The sequence below is a fragment of the Pelophylax lessonae genome (genome assembly GCF_965119305.1).
Source record: "Pelophylax lessonae genome assembly, chromosome: 6".
In the NCBI taxonomy this organism is placed as follows: domain Eukaryota; kingdom Metazoa; phylum Chordata; class Amphibia; order Anura; family Ranidae; genus Pelophylax; species Pelophylax lessonae.
In genome coordinates, this window is record NC_138773.1 from 222,586,811 (window position 1) to 222,606,434 (window position 19,624).

The window sequence follows — 19,624 nt, forward strand, 5'->3', positions numbered from 1 at the left end:
CCGTGGGCGCGCAGTAGCGGCGACACCGGGCGGATGTCATATGACGCCCGCCCGGATCTAGAAAGCCACCCTGCCGGCGTCATTTGTCTATACGCAGGTAGGGATGTGGTTAATGACCAGGCCATTTTTTTGTGATATGACACTGCATTACTGTACCCAAAAAAAATTGATGACCTTTTTTTCCCCACAAATAGAACTTTCTTTTGGTGGTATTTGATCACCTCTGCCATTTTTACTTTTTGCGCTATAAACAAGAAAAGAGCGACAATTTTGAAAAAATAACAATATTTTTCACATTTTTATATGAAATTCCCCCCCCCAAAAAAATGTAAAAATCAAAATTTTTTAACATTTTAGGCCAATTTGTTTTCTGCTACATATTTTTGGTAAAAAAAAAAAAAAAAAATCCCAATGAGCGTATTTTGATTGGTTTGCGCAAAAGTTATCGCAGCTACTAACTACGGGAAATTTATGTCATTTTTATTGTTTTTTTTTTTTTAAACTAGTAATGGCGGCAATCTGCGATTTTTTTTGGTGGGACTGCGACATTGCAGGAGACAGATGGGACCCTTGACTGACATTTTGGGGGTACCAGTGACATTACTACAGTAATTAGTGCTATAAATATGCACTGTTACTGTTAAAATTACACTGGCAGGGAAGGGGTTAACTTTTATTGGTGATCAAGGGGTTAATGTATGCCTGGTGCTTACTGACATGTGTGGGGGGAGGGGACTGTGTGACACAGGCACAGATTGCAGGTTCAGCTATGCTGAATCCTGTAATCTGTCCCTGCCTGTCACTTAGGAGATCCGCTCGCTTTGTTTACACAAGCGGGAGGATCTCCTCATTCGATCCCCGACGATCACCGCCACTCCTCCCCTGGCCCGACTCCCGCTGTGACTGAATACAGCGGGAGAGAGCCTCCGGCGGCACGCGCCGCCCACAAGGGGAGGAGTCCAGAGACGTAGGCCTACGTCGCTGGACGATAGCGAACCACTTTGCCGCAGTACGCTTCATGTGAGCGGTCAACATTATTCACATTCTGCTATATAACATCCCCCCCCAAAAAAAAAAAAAAATCTAAATTTTTTAACATTTTAGGTCAATTTGTTTTCTGCTACATATTTTTTGTGGAAAAAAAAAAAAAAAAAAAATCGCAATAAGCATATTTTGATTGGTTCGCGCAAAAGTTATTGCGTCTACTAACTACGGTAAAGATTTATGTCATTTTTATTGTTTTTTTTTTTTTTTTTTTTTACTAGTAATGGCGGCGGATATGCAATTTTTTGCAGGACTGCGACATTGCGGCAGACAGATCGGACCCCTGACTGACATTTTTGACACATTTGGGGGGACCAGTGACACTACTACATTAATCAGTACTAAAAATATGCACTGGTACTATAATAATGACACTGGCAGGGAACAGGGAAGGGGTTAACATTGTGGGTGATCAATGGATTAAATGTGAGCCTAGGGTAGTGATTCTAAATGTGGGGGGGGGTCGTGGCTTATGAAATGACCATAGAGAGGCAATCGAAGCCGCCTGCCCCGAGCATCGGCTTTCCCGCTGACGAGCGGGGGTGGGAGCGCGCCGGCGGCGGCACACGCTCGCCCTCTAGCTCCCTGCGCGCGACCGACGTATACCTACGGCGGTTTGCTCGGGAGCGGATAACTGCGGCAGGCGGTCGTTAAGTGGTTAATGTTCAATACCTAATGTACAATCTGTTATTTTCATGGGAATATTACCAGATATATTTATGGGCTTTACTGTACATTTCCATGTTGCTAATTTCTTTTCTCTTTCTTTTGTAAATTTCTATGATGAACATTTCATTAAAAAAAAAAAGGAGAAAAAGGATTTTAAATCCTTACTCTTCCCCATTTTTTCTACTTTCAATTTCAACACATCAACTTTTGGGACAACATGTTCACTTGCTGCATAAAACATCCCATACAAGGAGCATATTTCTTTACTGCAACCACAATTCCCCCATCAACACAGAAAGTGTCGATGGGGTAATCCCTCCCGGAGAGCCATTGTATTCTCTTGGCAGGGAAATATGTCTCCGCCAAGAGAAGACAGTGAATATTACCAGCCACTAGCGATAATCGCATGAAAATCCGCCCATGCTGGTTCAAATCTCAGCTGATTCATGTTGAACTGGGCGAGATTCAAACAGTCTATGGTTGGCTATATAAATCCAAACCACTCTTTAGGTACCATAGTTACGGGATAATCAAGGTTATTCACTTTGCCTGTCAGTGGTCATAATGTTATGGCTGATCAGTGTATAGAGGCTCTACACAGAAACAAAGTTTTAAAACATTAAAACACACTGGGGTACATTTATAAAAGCTGTGAATCTGAAATTCATCAAACAGATTTTGTAAACTGTAGGAAATGTAATGCACAACCAAATCATGGTAACTGCATATGGTCAACTGTGAACAATCCAGTCATTCAGCATCAGGAAAACATTCAATTCTTACAGAGAACAAGTATATTTGTATTTACCATTGTATCCAATCAATTTTCAAGCTAATAGAGCTTGTGATGAAAATGTAAAGGTCTTTGTCATTCCATTTGTGAATATGCGGTGAAAGAGGCTGTATGCCGAAACGCGTCAGACTTTTTTCATCTTGACCTTTATGGAGCAAATAAAGATTTTCATGGGATTCTGGAGTTGCCGGCTACATATTTCTTGGACCTCCTGAATGTATACAAGTAGAGTATTGGCTAATGAATTCTTTTGAATGAGGGCAGCTGGTAAATCTCCCACGCTTCTCGTGAGCATTCTGCATCTGACTTCCCTGACAAGCCCAGCTCTACAGGGTCCCACTTTTAGTCATAAATACATTATTTTAAAATGATGCACTAATACGGTCGCAGAAGAAAGAGCAAGACTGCACCGGAGGGCACCAGAGCCTTGAGCTTCAGAAAAGAGATCTGTGGCTGAAGTCACCAAAACATACAAATCCAGACAAAATTTTATTAGATATTAAAAAGTAACTTCACTTTTGTTGAGAAAAAAACATTCCACCGTGGATGATCAATGTGGGTACACACTACAAGAAAAACGGGCGACCAATCCTCCAGTTTTCCTCGATTCACAGGAAGTGGAAATCAAGGATGGATCTGATGCATGAAAATTCTCGTACGACAAAGCCATTTGTTTTTTTTTTTTATGTTTCGGATCATGCGCAGTCTTTCGTATCGGATTTTCCTTGTACGAGGACCGTACGAAAAGACATTAAATGAAAATCGTTTGTCCGGTTTATGTACCAAAAACATTTTGAAGTATGTCCCTTCGGAAATTTTCATTTTTGTAGTAGTATGCCCCAAGTGAAAGACCCTAGGCCTTGTTTAGACTTGAAGTTGGGGGGTGACAAAAATGTGTTGTTAAGCCGCTTTTCTGATACATTTGTTGTAAAAAATGTGGTTAAAACACATTAAAACAGGCGGTAAGAAAGCAGCAGATGGCCCCTTCCACACACATGCTCAGGAGAGAATCTGTCCACTGATCCCTGCTGAGCAGGGGGATGGCTGGTCTGTGTCCACTCCACTTATGCAGAATAGACACAGGCCGCTGTCCTCTATGGGCGGTGGGATGCAAACAAACCACTGGTCTGTTTACATCTTACTGCCATCCGATCCGCTATATGGTTACGAAATGTATCCCCATTTGTCTGTATTTAGCAGATTGGAGTAGGCGGGTGGATTGGATGTAGGCAGACATAAGTCAGTTTACATCCGCTGCTCCATAGAGGATAATGGAGGGTCCAAGTGGGTCCATCTGAAAAATTGACAGGTGGACCCAATTGGTCTGCTCATGTAAAAGGGGTGTTACTATGGGGTTTTTTTTTTCTTTTTTTTAAGGCCCCTTTCAAACAAACAATCAGGTCAATCGTGTCCGCCTGTCCATTTTTGAGGTGGACCCGATGGGGCCACCCATTGACCTCTGTGGGGAAGTGGGTGTCAGTGGACACGTGTGAGCTGACACCCGCCTGGCATCCGATCTGACAAGATCCGCTGAAAACAGATGTATGGCGATACGTTCGCCATCCGTCCAGCAGCTCGGATCAGGCTGTCCGTTTTCATCCGATATCCACATAGAGGCGAGCGGGACTCCGAGCGGAAGTCCGACCGGTCCGTCTCTGCACAGTGAGCAGACACGGACCTGTCATCTGCCTGCTCAGCGGGGATCAAAAGAGCAATCCCCTGAGACAGAGTAAGGGACTGAAGACATATGCCTGAGCTGCACTGTAGTGAATAAGCCAGGAGTATGCATAGAGACTTCTGTTTATTCACAAACTGAAATATAGTAAACAGTGTTTACTATAGTTTAGTAATGAATGGACAGAAGCGAACGGTACCAAATCGCTCTATTCATTCAAGAAAGAGGGCTGGTAAACAAGTTTACCATCCCCACCCACCCCCACTTCTGACACGATCTCAGTAGCTGCAGCCGGCAGGAGGGGTTGCAGCGAGAGCCGGTGGTCAGCAGCACTGCAAATACCGGCAATCAGGTGATCAGTGAGGGGGGGTGTCACAGTGAAGGGATTGCTCTTACATTTTTTTTTTTTAGTACTGTGGCAACAGCTGGAGAGGCAGCCGGGGAAGCCAACAATTGCATCCAGCTACAGAAATTTGTGCTGGTGGAGAGGGGGGAAATTGACTGATGTTAGGGGTAAAAGGTGTGCTGGAGGGCGATGTCAGTAGCAGAGGGGGGGGGGGGGGCATTTTCAGTGACCAGGGCAGCAGGTTGGGTGGAGGGACAGAGAGCAATAGGAGACAGGCAGATAGGAGCAGTGGGAGGGGGTGGGTCACATTTGAGGTGAATAACTAACCAGCAGATTGTAATCCTCTAATCAGAATTATTCACCAGAGTCTGCTGAACAATTCTGTCATACGTTTATGGTCATGAGCGTTTAGCAGAAAAATAAATGAGGTCCGTACGCCAGCTGCAAGCAGTGCTGTAGGTCCGTACGCCGTACGGACCCGGGAGTGAAAGGGTTAAAGTGCTGCAGATAGAAAAGGTAGTTAATAAAATAAGAAGTCATGTTGTAGTTAAATATTAATGTTTTTTTCCCCACCAGAGTGGGGATACCTATTAAATAATTAACCACTTCAATACAGGGCACTTTCACCCCCTTCCTGCCTAAGCCACTAAGCAGGATCAGTTTGCACTTTGTATGACGATTGCGTGGTCATACAACACTGTACCCATATGAATTTTTTTTCTTCACACAAATAGAACTTTCTTTTGGTGGTAGTTAATCACCTCTGCGGTTTTTATTTTTTTTGTGCTATAAACAAAAAAAGACCAACAATTTAGAAGAAAAAAAAACATTTCTTACTTTCTGCTATAACACACATCCGATAAAAAAATGGGGTAAAACATTTCATTTCTTCATAATTGTAGGACAATATGTATTCTGCTAGATATTATTTGTAAAACAAAATTCAAATAAGTGTATATTGATTGGTTTGCGCAAAATGTATTGAGTCTACAAACTATGAGATAGATTTAAGGAGTTTTACTAGTAATGGCGGTGATTAGGGACTTATAGTGGAACTGCGGCATTGCGGCGGACAAAGCTGACACTGACACTTTTTGGGGACCAGTGACACTAATACAGTGAGCAGTGCTAAAAATATGCACTGTCACTGTTCCAATGACACTGGCTGGGAAGGGGTTACCATCAGGGGCAATCAAAGGATTAAAAATGTTCCTAGGGAGTGCTTGCTGTGTGGGGCGTGCCTTTACAATAAAGGAGATTTGTTTTCCTGCTTTGTAGGAACACAGGATTCACAGCCTTCCTTTCTCACAAAACGGCGGTCTGCCTTGTTTATATTGGCAGACTGCTGTTCTACCTGTCTCACGAATGATCGGTGGGTCCCGGCGGACATCCCGCTGTGTCCACTCACAGCAGGAAAGTGTTGGCGGCGGCGTACACGCGCGCCCCAGACCCGGAGGTGCAGGATCAGCTACAAGTACGTGATCCTGCCCAGGGGAGCCACTTTGCTGCTGTATATTTACTGTATACGGTCGGCAAGCGGTTAATCGCCACTGGATTTTTTTTTTGCCAAATGAAAAACTGACGTCATATCAGCTTTACACTCTAACTGGGACGAGCGAGGGAAGAGAAGAGGCATGCTGTTGTCTTTAGACCAGCAAAGGGCCTTTGATTCCATCTCCTGGGACGCTATGTATTTGGGGCAAACTTTCTAAACACCTTAAAAACTATATATAGTGAACCCACGGCTTGATTGCTAGTGAAAGGGTATAGCTCGCAACCTATTTCCATACATAGAGGCACCCGACAGGGTTGCCCCCTGTCCCCACTCCCTCTCTCTGTTCATTTTAGCCATTGAGCCCCTGGCTATTAAACTTAGCGGTACTTCAGATATCCAAGGCATTTATTGTGGCGATCGGGAGCACAAATGCGCCTTATTTGTGGACAACATCCTTATGCTTCTCTCTTCCCCAATCACCTCGATACATAATCTGTACAAGGTGTTACAATGCTTCACATCCATTTTAGGCCTCAAGGTCAATCACTCTAAATGTCTAGCACTTAACATATCCCTGGAGACCCGCATAGTCCATACCCTACAACGGTCGTTCTCTTTCAAATGGCAAACAGATGCCCTTCCCTACTTAGGCATTTTCCTAACCCCCTCTGTTCATACACTGTAGCAAAAAAACTTCCCACCATTATATAAATAACTATCAGAAGATCTCAACAGATGCTCTAATAGTCCCTCTTCATGGTTTGGTCAATTGTACTCGATAAAAATGAATGTCCTACCTAGGATATTAGATTTGTTCGGGACTCTTCCAGTCTCAATCAATATGTCTGAACTAAAATGGTTTCAAAAAAAGTTATTAAACGTTATAATGGGGATATAAAGAAACCCAAGGTGAATGCACGTACATTATACACCCCTAAACTAAGAGGGGGTTTGGACGTGCCGGATTTAACGAAATACTATCAAGCCGCCCAGCTAGTCCACTTCCACACTCGGCAGCCCCCCCCCCCTCCTCTTTGGATGACACTTGAATTGTCCACTTATCAAACTAAAGACATCATTAAATTGATGTGGTTGCGAGGCCAAAGATGGACCGGTCATACTGTAATGTGCTCCACTTTATGGTTCTCATTAAACCTATGGGACCGGCTGACAAATACACATGGATTTAAATCTTCTCATACCCCTATGGCCCCCATTGTTCCATTGTTGGGCAAGCCTGCTTTCACCCCGGGTCTCCAACCCCAAATGTTCAATTGGTGGAATTACAAAGGTTTACTACGAACTGCAGACTTATGCGATCAAAGAGGTGCTTTGGCGAAACAACTCCACACGAAAAATATCAGCTTCCTAATTCGGAAATTTTTTGCTACACAGACAGCAAATTTCCTAATGGCAATACATAGAACTTCAGGTTTATCCTCCACTACTGCAATAGAATACCTATGCAGGAATCTCGATTGGCACACTGGTCACATCTCCAGGATCTACAATATGTTGACTTCAGTCTCCACCAAGCTGTTTTATATGAATAAATGGGAACAAGACATCAATGAGACACTGATGGAGGATTGGTGTAAAATGGCACAATATACAGTATGTCTAAAGCCATCATTAACGCCTCACCGATTGAGGCGAATTACAGTCTTTCTAACCTCATCAAATCACTACTATAGACACTGTTGGGACATCCGTTGGGGGGGGGGGGGGGCATGGGACATAAAAGAAGGCTCATAACATTTATTTTTTTGGCAGCTAGAATTGCTGTAGCAAGATCATGGAGATCTTCCATGGTCCAGTTAGCTTGGACTTTACCAAACCAGTCTTGGATCATGGTTAATGAATGCCTTTCGGCAATTCTGAAAGACAGAATTGCCTTTTTCCATAAAAAATGGGATCCCTGGATTACATGTCTCCCAGATGCCTCATAGGATGCTAACACTGCTAACACTAAAGCCCTCTTGGACAGGATAGAGTGCACTTCTTCCTTTGTGTCCTATTCTCTCTTTATCTCGTTTGCTTTACTTTACCCGCCCCTTGTTTCTCTTTAAGGCTCACAAGCCTATTATAGTATTGTTACGTATATTAAAAGCCCTTCTTTAAGCTGTGCCCTGAGGATGTACTGCAGGTGGAACACAGTCAGCACGATCTGCTATGCTCGTCTCCCCCCCCCCCCCCCCCACCTGCTGGGCTCTGATGGAGAGGCTGAGTAACATCACTAAAACTGCAGCAGCATCCCTGTTCCTCCCCCCCTCCCTGTGCGACTCAAGTGGAGGGGTGAAATTTAATGGGGCAGGAGAGGGTATTTTCTTAGGGACCACAGATTTGGTTTTATGTTCCTTCTTGTTAAGTAAATGGTTCTAAAGGAAAATATATTGATTTACCATGATCAGTACTTCTGTAACCTGATATACAATTTATGAATAATATTGAAAGTTGATGTACCTGTTGATTTTTTTAAGCCCTGTTAAAAATCTCAAAAACTATTGGAAACGAAAAAAAAAGATTTACTTTAACCGACAGAAAATAGCATTGCTTTTACTTTCATTTCAGTTCAACAGAAGTGAGAAGGACACTGTATTTTTGGCAAAATGAACGGATACTTTACTTGCTGAAAATGCTTATACTAAAAAAAACAATAATACAGTCACTACATCTAAGGACTGGCAAGCTTCAATATATTATATCCATTTATTGGGTTAAAATGTTCTTTAGGAGTAAAACATATAAAAAGAGTGGCAGGAAAACATTTTAAAGCTGACAACAGGAGGTATGCTTTTTACATTCAAGAACACGGTGTTACACTATCCTTGCTTTTTTACTTCCTGCCTGCCAGGATTATGTGATCATTCGCCCTTTTTATATACTTCTCTGCTGCCCAAGGTGTTGCATAAAATCATATAAAATGCAAAACAGTTCCTGCGTTTCGTTTTCAATAAGAATGTGGTGTTAAAGAAAGATACCATGGCCCCTTAACCATCGAGTACTTAATGCAAAGCTCCAATTTGTCTGGAATAACTAAATCCAGCAGCACACGCCCACTAGAATTTCATATCCCCAGTGAAAAGAGGAGAATGGAAACAGCTTTTGCTAATACCAGTCCTGCTGTGCATGAAAAGCAGGCAGGACAGTCCATTTCAGCTCAAGTGTTTACGAACAACTGTGAAATTGCAAAATGTGCAGATCTAATTTGTCAATGACTTGGCTGGCTGTGCCTCGGCCAGGGGGAGGCACAGGAACCAGAGACGGTATGAGAAGAAAAGCCGCTATAAAAATATAAATTAGTTCTGTGCAGAAGATTAACTTAAGGGAAAAAAAATTAACTAGACCAGCGGGGCAATTAATAGGTCCAATGGTCCAGATCACATTTTCCATTTGCAGTTTGCTATCTTTCCTTCACAGGGGGAATGTTATGAATGGCGGGGAAAGCAGCAGAACTGTGGAATCTTTAAGATTTCAGGCTCGGCACCTGAAACGACCACCTCATCATCTCTTCTGTGGAGATCTGTACAGAAATTTATCAAGAGTTCCATTTGCATGACAAAAGACTTGCAATTTCAAAACAGTATTTGGAACATTACTGAGCAGATACTTAGGTATAATTAAAAAACAAGGGTTGTGAAATTTAATTAGAAGAACAATCCAGAATCACTGGACAGGGAAAAGGATTAGGTTATAATGTGCTTCACACTTACCATGTGCCCCCAAATCCTAAGGGTTCCAAGTGCACAACCCCAGTCCCAGCATACTTTGGCTCTCTGAAAGCAACTAGATATAGTTGTCAACCCCTGTAAAGTTAAAGTGTATTTAAACCCATAAACATGAATGTAATATATTGCAGTTTATCAGTCAATAGATGTGGTGGCTGCATTCATTTTTTTTTAATATTCACCTAGTAATCCTATAAATATCATATTACCTGTCCTTAGGTGGCTACACCTCCACTGCATTTATAGATGGAGTCCTGGTCATCACCCAGGCTGGACTTCAAGCATATTTGCCTTTGTCCACCAGAGTTATGGGAGATGAGGAGGTTAGTAATTTATGGAAGGAAGCTAGCTTCCAATTTGGCTCACAGAAACAGAAAGTGACGAAGACGGTGCATTCCTGGCAATATCAATGGGACTTTTTTGTGTACTTCCTGAAAAAGTTCTAAATAGTCTGAATAAAGAAAAAATAATGCAGCCACCATTTCTAAGGATTAGTAAGCTGCAATATATTACATTATCATTCTTGGGTTATACTTCAACCAGCTGCAGACACTAGGTGTGCTACGCATATACCAAAAAAATTTAATCAGTGTGTAGTACACCCTTTCCTTTCGCAACTCTCCCACTCGCAGTTGTTGGCAATTCCTGGCTGTCAAAATGACAGCTGGGAGTTGCTGTAGAAGCTGCTGCTGTCAAATATTGGACCATCTGACACGTGTTCAGGCATGAGATATATAGAGACAAAGTAACATTGTTGTCTACAGACCAAAGGAAAGAGCGTTTGATCAACCTGATGTCATTTAAGCACTTGCTGACTGTAAAACTTACATATACAGCAGCAAGGCGGCTCTGCTGCACAGGATCACATACCTAGTATGTGATCCTGCACTTCTGGGTCTGGGGGCACAGGCTGCCCACTCCCGCTGTGATTATACACAGCGGGAGCTGATCTGTGGGTAGCACAGACTCAATGTCCGCTGGCACCCACTGATCGTTCGGTACAGAGCCAGAACGATGATCTGCATATGTAAACCAGGCAGATGACCACTCTGTAGAGAAGGCATGGATCCTGTGTTCCTGCAAAGCAGAAACATAAATCAATGCCTTCCCCTAGTAAAAGCACCTCCCACACAGTACACAAACACTGGTAAGGCATTTAGTTAGTACAGTGACAGTGCATATTTTTAGCACTGATCACTGTAATGGTTCCACTGGTCCCCAAAAAGTGTAAAAAGTGTCAGGTTCATAAATATTGGGACATTGACACAATTCTCTTTTTGGCTCTATACACCACCACAATGGATTTGAAATGAAACAAACGAGATGTGCTTTAACTGCAGACTTTCTGCTTTAATTTGAGGGTATTTACATCCAAATCAGGTGAAAGATGTAGGAATTACAACAGGTTGTATATGTGCCTCCCCCTTTTTAAGGGACCAAAAGTAATGGGACAATTGGCTGCTCAGCTGTTCCATGGCCAGGTATGTGCCATTCCCTCATTATCCCATTTACAAGGAGCAGATAAAACGTCCAGAGTTCATTTCAAGTGTGCTATTTGCATTTGGAATCGGTTGCTGTCAACTCTCAATATGAGATCCAAAGAGCTGTCACTATCAGTGAAGCAAGCCATCATTAGGCTGAAAAAACAAAACAAACCCATCAGAGAGATAGCAAAAACATTAGGTGTGGCCAAAGCAACTGTTTGGAACATCATTAAAAAGAAAGAACGCACCGGTTCGCTCAGCAACACCAAAAGACCCGGAAGACCACGGAAAACAACTGTGGTGGATGACCGAAGAATTCTTTCCATGGTGAAGAAAACACCCTTCACAACAGAGGGTTCACCACAAGATGTAAACCATTGGTGAGCCTTAAAAAACAGGAAGGCCAGAGAGTTAATAAGATAAATAAATAAAAATTCCATAAAAAATATCCCTTAGTTTGTAGACACTATAACTTTTGCGCAAACCAATCAATATACGCTTATTGGGATTTTTTTTACCAAAAATATGTAGCAGAATACATATTGGCCTAAAGTGATGAAGAAATTAGATTTTTCTACTTTTATTGGATATGTTTTATGGCAAAAGTAAAAAACATTTTTTCCCCAAAATTGTCAGTCTTTTTTTGTTTATAGCGCGAAAAAATAAATACCGCAGAGGTGATCAAGTACCACCAAAAAAAATCTCCCTTTGTGGGGAAAAAATAACAAATTTTATTTGGGTACAGCATTGCAGGACCATGCAATTGTCAGTTAAAGTAATGCAGTTCCATATTGCAAAAAATGGTCTGGTCATGCAGGGGTGCAAATCATCCAGAGGTCAAGGAAAACATATGTTAACAAGGCAGTAGGGAAGGAATAATCCTGTGTTCCTGCAAAGCAGGAATATGGATTAATGCCTTCCCCAAGTAAAAGCACCTCCCACACTGCTGGAAAACAAACACTGGCTGGGCACACAGTTAACCCTTTGATCGCCCCTGATGTTTAGCCCCTTCCCAGCCAGTGACACTGCATATTTTTTGCACTGATCACAGTATTAGTGTCACTGGTCCCCAAAAAGTGTGAAAAGTGTCAGTGTTCCGACTGTCTGCTGCAATATCGCAGACCTGCTATAAGTCGCTAATCACCGCCATTACTAGTAAAAAAAAAAAACACATGGTTTGTAAACACTTTTGCGCAAACCGTTCAATATAGGCCTCCTGGGTCTTTTTTTACCAAAAATATGTAGGGGAATACATATTGGCCTAAATTGATTAAGAAATTAGATTTTTTCATTTTTTATTGGATATGTTTTATAGAAGAAAGGAAATATATATTATACAATTTATTTATTTTTTCAAAATTGTTGGTCTTTTTTTGTTTATAGCGAAAAAAATTGGATTTTTTGACTGATCGTAAAATCCATTTCTCTGATGTTCATTGACGGACACAGCTCCTGCCATTCTTGATCATTGGGTTATGCTGCCCCCTACAGGAGTAGAACACTAGGCAGAAAAAGTTCTGGCTACACCCATGGGCAGTCCCAGGGGGTATACTCCCTCTTCCTGTTATAGTCACTCAGATTTGTTACAAGCAGTGTCAGGAGAATCATAACTCCACAGAGGGGTGGGTGCTGTATCCGTCAATTAACATCAGAGAAATGGATTTTACGGTAAGTTAAACATTCCATTTTTTCTTTCGTTCATTGACGGACACAGCTCCTGTCATTCTTGACCAATAGGACGTCCCAAAGCAGTGTTAAACATGAGGGGTGGGAAACAAAGAAAAAAAAAAATCACAAGGCTAAACATTAGCCAACCAGGCAACAGGAGCGCAACTGAAAAAAACAAAAACCTTGCAGCCAAATGAAGCATCCGCAGATGCCAAGACATCCACTTTAAAAAAATTTGAAAAAGTGTGCACCGACGACCAGGTGGCCGCCTTGCAAACCTGCGTAAACCTGTGAAGCTCTGGTGAACTCCATGCCCAAGAGGGTTAAGGTAGTGCTGGAAAATAATGGTGACCACGCAAAATATTGACACTTGGGACCAATTTGGCCATTTTTACTTAGGGGTGTACTCACTTTTGTTGCCAGTGGTTTAGACATTAATGACTGTGTGTTGAATTATTTTGAGGGGACAGCAAATTTACACTGTTAGTGCTCTTTCACACGACTACTCCGTGTGAAAGCTCCGCTGCGGGACTTTTTTTTTTTTTTCATGGAGCGGATGACATTTGTGTCATCCGCTCCGTGTGTCCGCATATCATCCCATCCGTTTGCGGATGATATGCGGACATAATGTAAGTCTATGGGCATTGTGGATGTCAGCGGATGACACCGCTGACATCCGATTTTCCTTCCTTTCCGTTTTTTGAACGGAGGAAAAATAGGGTTCTGTTCCGTTCCAAAAAACGGAACAGAACTGAAAGGAGGAAAATCGGATGTCAGCGGATGGTATTCCGCTGACATCCGCAATGCCATTGACTTACATTATGTCCGCAAATCATCCGCAAAAGAATAGGACGATTTGCGGACACACGGAACGGCCGTGTGAAAGAGCCCTTATACAAGCTGTACACTCACTACTTTACATTGTAGCAAAATGTAATTTCTTCAGTGTTGTCACATGAAAAGGTATAATAAAATAGTTTACAAAAATGTGAGGGGTGTACTCACTGTTGTGAGATTATATATATATATATATATACACATACATACATACACACACACACAGGGAATATAATAATCTTAAACTATCTTGCCTTTTGCAGAAAGAAGAAAAAAAAAAAAGCAAGCAATTTAGCATCTATGTTTCCCTATACCTCTATATGCATCTCCCTATAGGTTTTCTACTGATTAATCAAATAAGTCCACGCTCTTTTTCAATAACGCAAGCCCACATAGTGTGACATATGGTTCCCACTTGTCATGCATCATGTAATGTGTGGAATAGATACGATTCAAAGTAGAAAACACAATAAATTCACAGGCAGCAATCACAAATTAATCAGATGGGGTACATGGTCCATAGCATATGTGCTTTGCTCCATTTCCCTCCATGACTTTTTCTTTCACCCGCCATCTCAAAGCTAAGGAAAAAAACAGGGAGAGGCCAAATCTACACTGGCTGTTATCAGATATACAGATTTGAAAAGAAGGGGGGAAAATGTAGCTGTCTCACCAATAAGATACAGCCAAACAGAGAAAGGAAACTGCTCACTAATGCTTCCCACAGTCACACTGCAGTGGAGTCTGCAGCAGCCAAGTACCCGCACACCAGCTGAATACCTAAGCAGCAGATTTTATAGGACAACTTATTCCATGTATTATATACAAGTTTAGACTTGGCCTCTGTTTATTGCTGGGGTTAACTAATGTGCAGATTAGATGTGTGATGCACCCCGTCATTGCTGACTTAAAGAAATATTTCCTGAAATGAACATGAAAGCTGCCACAGCTGACTTTTCATTCTGCCAGTCCTCTTGATTTAAAAACTTGAGTCATTGACCCAGAACAACTATGCAGATCTAACATCTGACTTCACCCCGACTGATAAAATGCACATGTGTTTGGGATTAGAGTCTAACAACGTATTGAGAGGACCATTATAATAGCTCCGCAGCTAGAATTTCTGAAAGAGCTCAGAAATGGCAGCCTCAGTTTAGGACAGCTTTTCTTTAGCTACTGACTGTGATAATAGTGTCCCCATAAATTTGTATAGTACAAATGGAAAATATCCCCCCCCCCCCCATAAAATATTTGCTAAAAGTTTTAAAACTAAATAAAGGGGTTAGAGTGATTGTAAACCCTTTTTATACCCCTTTACAAACAGGCGATTTTTTTTTACATTTAGCACTTAGTTACTTTAACCATTTGTGGACCAGAAGGTTTTACCAGGCCATTTTGTGCGATACAGCATTGCGTTACTTTAACTGACAACTGCAGGGTCGTGCAACGCTGTAACAAAATAAAATCTTTTTTTCCCCCCCACATATAGAGCTTACTTTTGGTGGCATTTGATCACCTCTGCAGTTTTTAATTTTTTGCACTAGAAAAAAAAAGACCAACAATTTTGAAAAAAAAAGAAAAAAGCATTATTTTTTACTTTCTGCTACAAAACATACCCCCCCCCCCAAAAAAAAAAATAAATAATAATAATAATAATAATAATAAAAAAAAAAACAAAAAAATAAATAATTTTTTTTTCAGAAATTTAGGCCAATATGTATGCTGCCACATATTTTTGGTAAAAGAAAATCCCAATAAGTGTATATTGATTGGTTTGCGCAAAAGTTATCACGTCTACAAACTAGGGGAAAGATTTATGGCATTTTTAGTTTATTTTCTTTACTAGTAATGGAGGCAATCAGTGATTTTTAGCGGGACTGCGACATTGTGGCGGACAGATCAGACACCTGACACTTTTGAGGGAACCAGTGACGTTTCTATAGTAATCAGTGCTAAAAATATGCACTGTTACTGTACTGACACTGGCAGGGAAGGGGTTAACCAGGGGCGATCAAAGGGCTAAGTGTGTCCCTAGGGTAAGCTTTCTAACTGTGTGGTGGAATGGACTCACTAGATGAACATAGAGATCTGTGTTCCTCAATAGCAGGAACACAAGATCACAGTGTTCATCCCTGACAGAATGGCGGTCTGCCTTGTTTACATCGGCAGACCGCCGTTCTGTCTCTCTGGGGAGCGATCGCGGGTGGCCGGAGGACATCTCTGCCTGATCAGCTTGCGTGCCTCCGCTGGGTGTTGTACAAAACGATGTACAGGTACTTTATTTCCCACAATAGAGACGATTCGCCGTAGTATATGTATTGCTGGTGGTCGGCAAGTGGTTAAAGCGGTTGTAAACCACAGCTGTTAAAAAACAAAGAAAAAAAAAACACCTGTAATGAAATTGCAGAATGTGCTAGCACATGATGGAATACTTACCTTAGAACGAAGCCCTTCTGTGGCTCGCTGTCTCTGCTGAGAGGGCTGACATCTTCCCCTGACCTTTCTTCTGGGTTTGCTTGCTCCGGCTGTGTGACTGGCTGTAGCCCCGATGACGTCACTCCCGCGCTTGCACCTCGGTTCTGGCAAGAAGCTCTGAAGTTCCAGCAAAGTATGCCGTACCTTCAGAGCGCATTTGCCAGTGAGGTCACTGGCTGCATGCAGGGTGAATATCTCCTAAACGATGCACATTTAGGAGATATTCATTTTACCTACAGGTAAGCTTTATTATAGGCCTAACGGTAGGTAAAAATTACAAAGTGGCTTTACTACTGCTTTAACTGGTAATTGCGCAGTCATGCAACACTGTACCCAAATGAAGTGTACAGCTGTATATATATTTATTTTTTTTCACCCAAATAGAACTTTTTTTTCGTGATATTTGATCACCATTTTTTGCTTTCTGCTATAAAATCTTTTCAATAAAAGAAAAAAAAAATCTAAATTTCTTCATAAATTTTAGAAAAATGTATTCTGCTACATGCCTTTGAAAAAAAAATCCCAATAAGTGTATATTGATTGGTTTGCGTGAAAGTTATAATAGGGCTCAAAATTTCAAGTCCTGAGCTACTAGCCAGGCCCTAAGAGTTAGGCTGGCCATACACTATACAATTTTCTTGTTCAACTTTCCTTTAGATTTACCAAAACCATGTAATATAGGGTCAAACCTAAACACTTTTAATTTGTATGCAGTCAGGCAGGCCCTTGCACTACATAGTTTAAGGTAAATCTAAAGGAAATTGAATAAGAAAATTGTATAGTGTATGGCCAGCCTTACTCGCCACTAGTTGCCCCACCCAACCCCCGCCCCACCCCTAAACACATCCCCTTAAATTATCTAATGAAATGACACTGTTAAATGTTATATGCAGAATTATGTTACAAAAACTAATATTAACAACAACTTTAACAAAATTAACATAAAGCATATTTCATTGATCTGACTGATAAAAAAAGTGATAAAATATGATTGGCTACTATAGGCACTGTAAATATCATTACTGCCTTGTTAAGTAAATATTTTAATGCTATATTAAATATAGCATTAAAAAAATTAAAAGCAATGAATGACAATTTCACTGATTTAGGATGCACAGAGATTTACGGCAGAGCGCAGATTAGACAGGGGAGCAGGAGCTGCCAAAGTCAACTTTGGCAGCTCCCGCCAACTCATGTCTGAGGTTTAAGTTCTGAACAGAATCTGGAAGTGCTGTCAGTGCCCTCACTGGGAAAAATCACTCTCTCCCACTGACCAGCTGGATAAGTGAACAAGCAGGTCACCCTTCGTGGATGATGCAGACTCACCTGATTTCCAATTACTAACCGGTGTTTACCAGAGGTTCTGATGGCAGAATTGGGTTTTGCTACATGTTAGTACCAGCTCGCAGGCCTTAGGATCACCCCACCAGGAGGTGAGCAACCTGGGGTCCAGTAGCAGATATAGCAGGTAGAGATCAATCAGAAGTTTAGTCGATGAACAAGCCAAAGGTTATTAACAAGTGATTGGAAGTGGGATCAAGTAGAAGCGTAGTTGAGGAACAAGCCAAGGGTCGGTAACGAATGGTAGCAAAGATATGGATGGCAGCAGGAGTGGCAAGAGCACAATAATCTGGCAACACATAAGGCCAGTCCAGAATCCCAGGTGGATCAGCAAAAAGAGTTACTGGCAAATACAGCAGAGGTCCCGTGTTTCGGTCCAGGCCCCAACACATACACTAGTGGGTTTTCTAAAGAACATTCATACAAAAATAAGTACAAACATTCGTATAGAAAATGTGTGTGCTTTATGGTTTAATGTTGGAATAAATGTCATTTTGCGAATGAAAACAGCATACACCGTTGAAAATTTGTTTGTGAAAAATTTTGCATCCTGCTCCTTTGAATTTTCTCATCACTGCAGTCAAAAACAAATGTTGATGTGACCTCACTAACAATTAGGAAATCAAACAAAGTGTATTAAATTTCTCTTACATTTTTTAATGAAATTCTGCTAGTGTATGACCAGCTGAAGACTCTAAGGTGGAGGAGGGAAGTGTTGTGAAATCTTGGTGCTAACATACCCAAAGACATAAGAAGCCAGGGGACGTTTCAGATAACCGCACTTGACTTGTAACCTAAAATATCACTTTTGGGCAGGTTGACCCTTCAAAGTAACACTCCAAAAACAATGTAGTCCCTACAAGCTGACACTGAAATAATGAGCGTTATTCTTGCTTTTTCGAGGTATAATTTTGAATGACATTTTTCCTCATCACTCTGCTACAGAGACAAGCCTTGCTTTTCAAGAGGCAATTATGGCAAGAAACTAATGATTAAATCAATTTCTCATTCAACGGTACAGTAAAAGTACAGAACAATTAAGAATGCTTTCACCGCTCTGACACATCAAAAAAACATTTCTCCCTATATAATTGCACAGTGGTATACTTCAGATATATAATAAGCAGGTATCTTTACTTACACAAAAATTCTTAAAAGTGATGCAACACAGAGTTACCCTAAAGACCTCTGCTCCCCCCCCCCCCCCCCCAAAAGCAAATTAGTTCAAGGCAAATGTAGATATACAAATGTACAAATTTACACACACACACACATTTACACTTACACTGCATCTGGGGAGGCTCCTTGGCTCAGCAATAGTCGGACAATGGCTACATGGCCATTTTTTGCAGCATCATGTAAAGGAGTGTCATTCTGGTATCCAGTAGTATTCACCAGAGCTTGGTACTGAATCAGCAGTTCTACCACATCTGAGTGTCCATGATTACAAGCTTCATGCTAGCAACACAAAAACAAAAAAATAGCTCACGTAAACAAGGCAGTTATGTCAGTGGAAAAGAACAAATGTAAACTAAAACGAGTTTGGTTTATCCTACATTCTCACAACGGGCTTATTCATCAATGTAAAGCAAACAAAAATGATAACTCTGCAGACTACATTAGTTAAACCTAAAATAAATAAATCAAGTAACAAATTTAGTCACCTTAGAGAGCAGGTTTTGTTTTATCCCCAACATGAAAGAATTATTGAGCAAAATATTCTGAAAGGAAAGGAATGATTTATGGTAGATCAATCAGTTTTGTCAGGTGTATGACCAGCATTATAAACATCTTCGTCTTAAAGCTTAATTCCAGGAATTTAGCCACTTTATAAAAAGTGAAGGCACACTATGAGCCCAGTTCAAGGAGATGAATGGCATCTCCTGGACTCTCTCTATTATTTACATCTAGCAGCTTTATTTTTCCACTAGAGAGACACTCCAAGACCTGAGAGAAGAGAAGTACACACAGCAGTTATGCCTGCCCCTCCACTGCCGAGGGGAAGGGAGGGGAGAAGAGAGGGGAGGGGAGAAGGGAAGGGAAGAAGAGAGGGGAGGGGAGAAGAGAGG

General features: G+C 41.4%; 1 protein-coding gene across 1 annotated transcript in view; it reads right to left on the reverse strand.

Moving 5' to 3' along the window:
* BARD1 (BRCA1 associated RING domain 1) overlaps nt 1–19,624 on the reverse strand; it is a 141,784-nt gene that overhangs the window by 40,494 nt on the left and 81,666 nt on the right. The window contains exon 6 of the mRNA XM_082260583.1: nt 18,841–19,013. Within this exon, the coding sequence (XP_082116709.1) occupies nt 18,841–19,013 (173 nt within the window). The remainder of the gene's footprint in view (nt 1–18,840; nt 19,014–19,624) is intronic.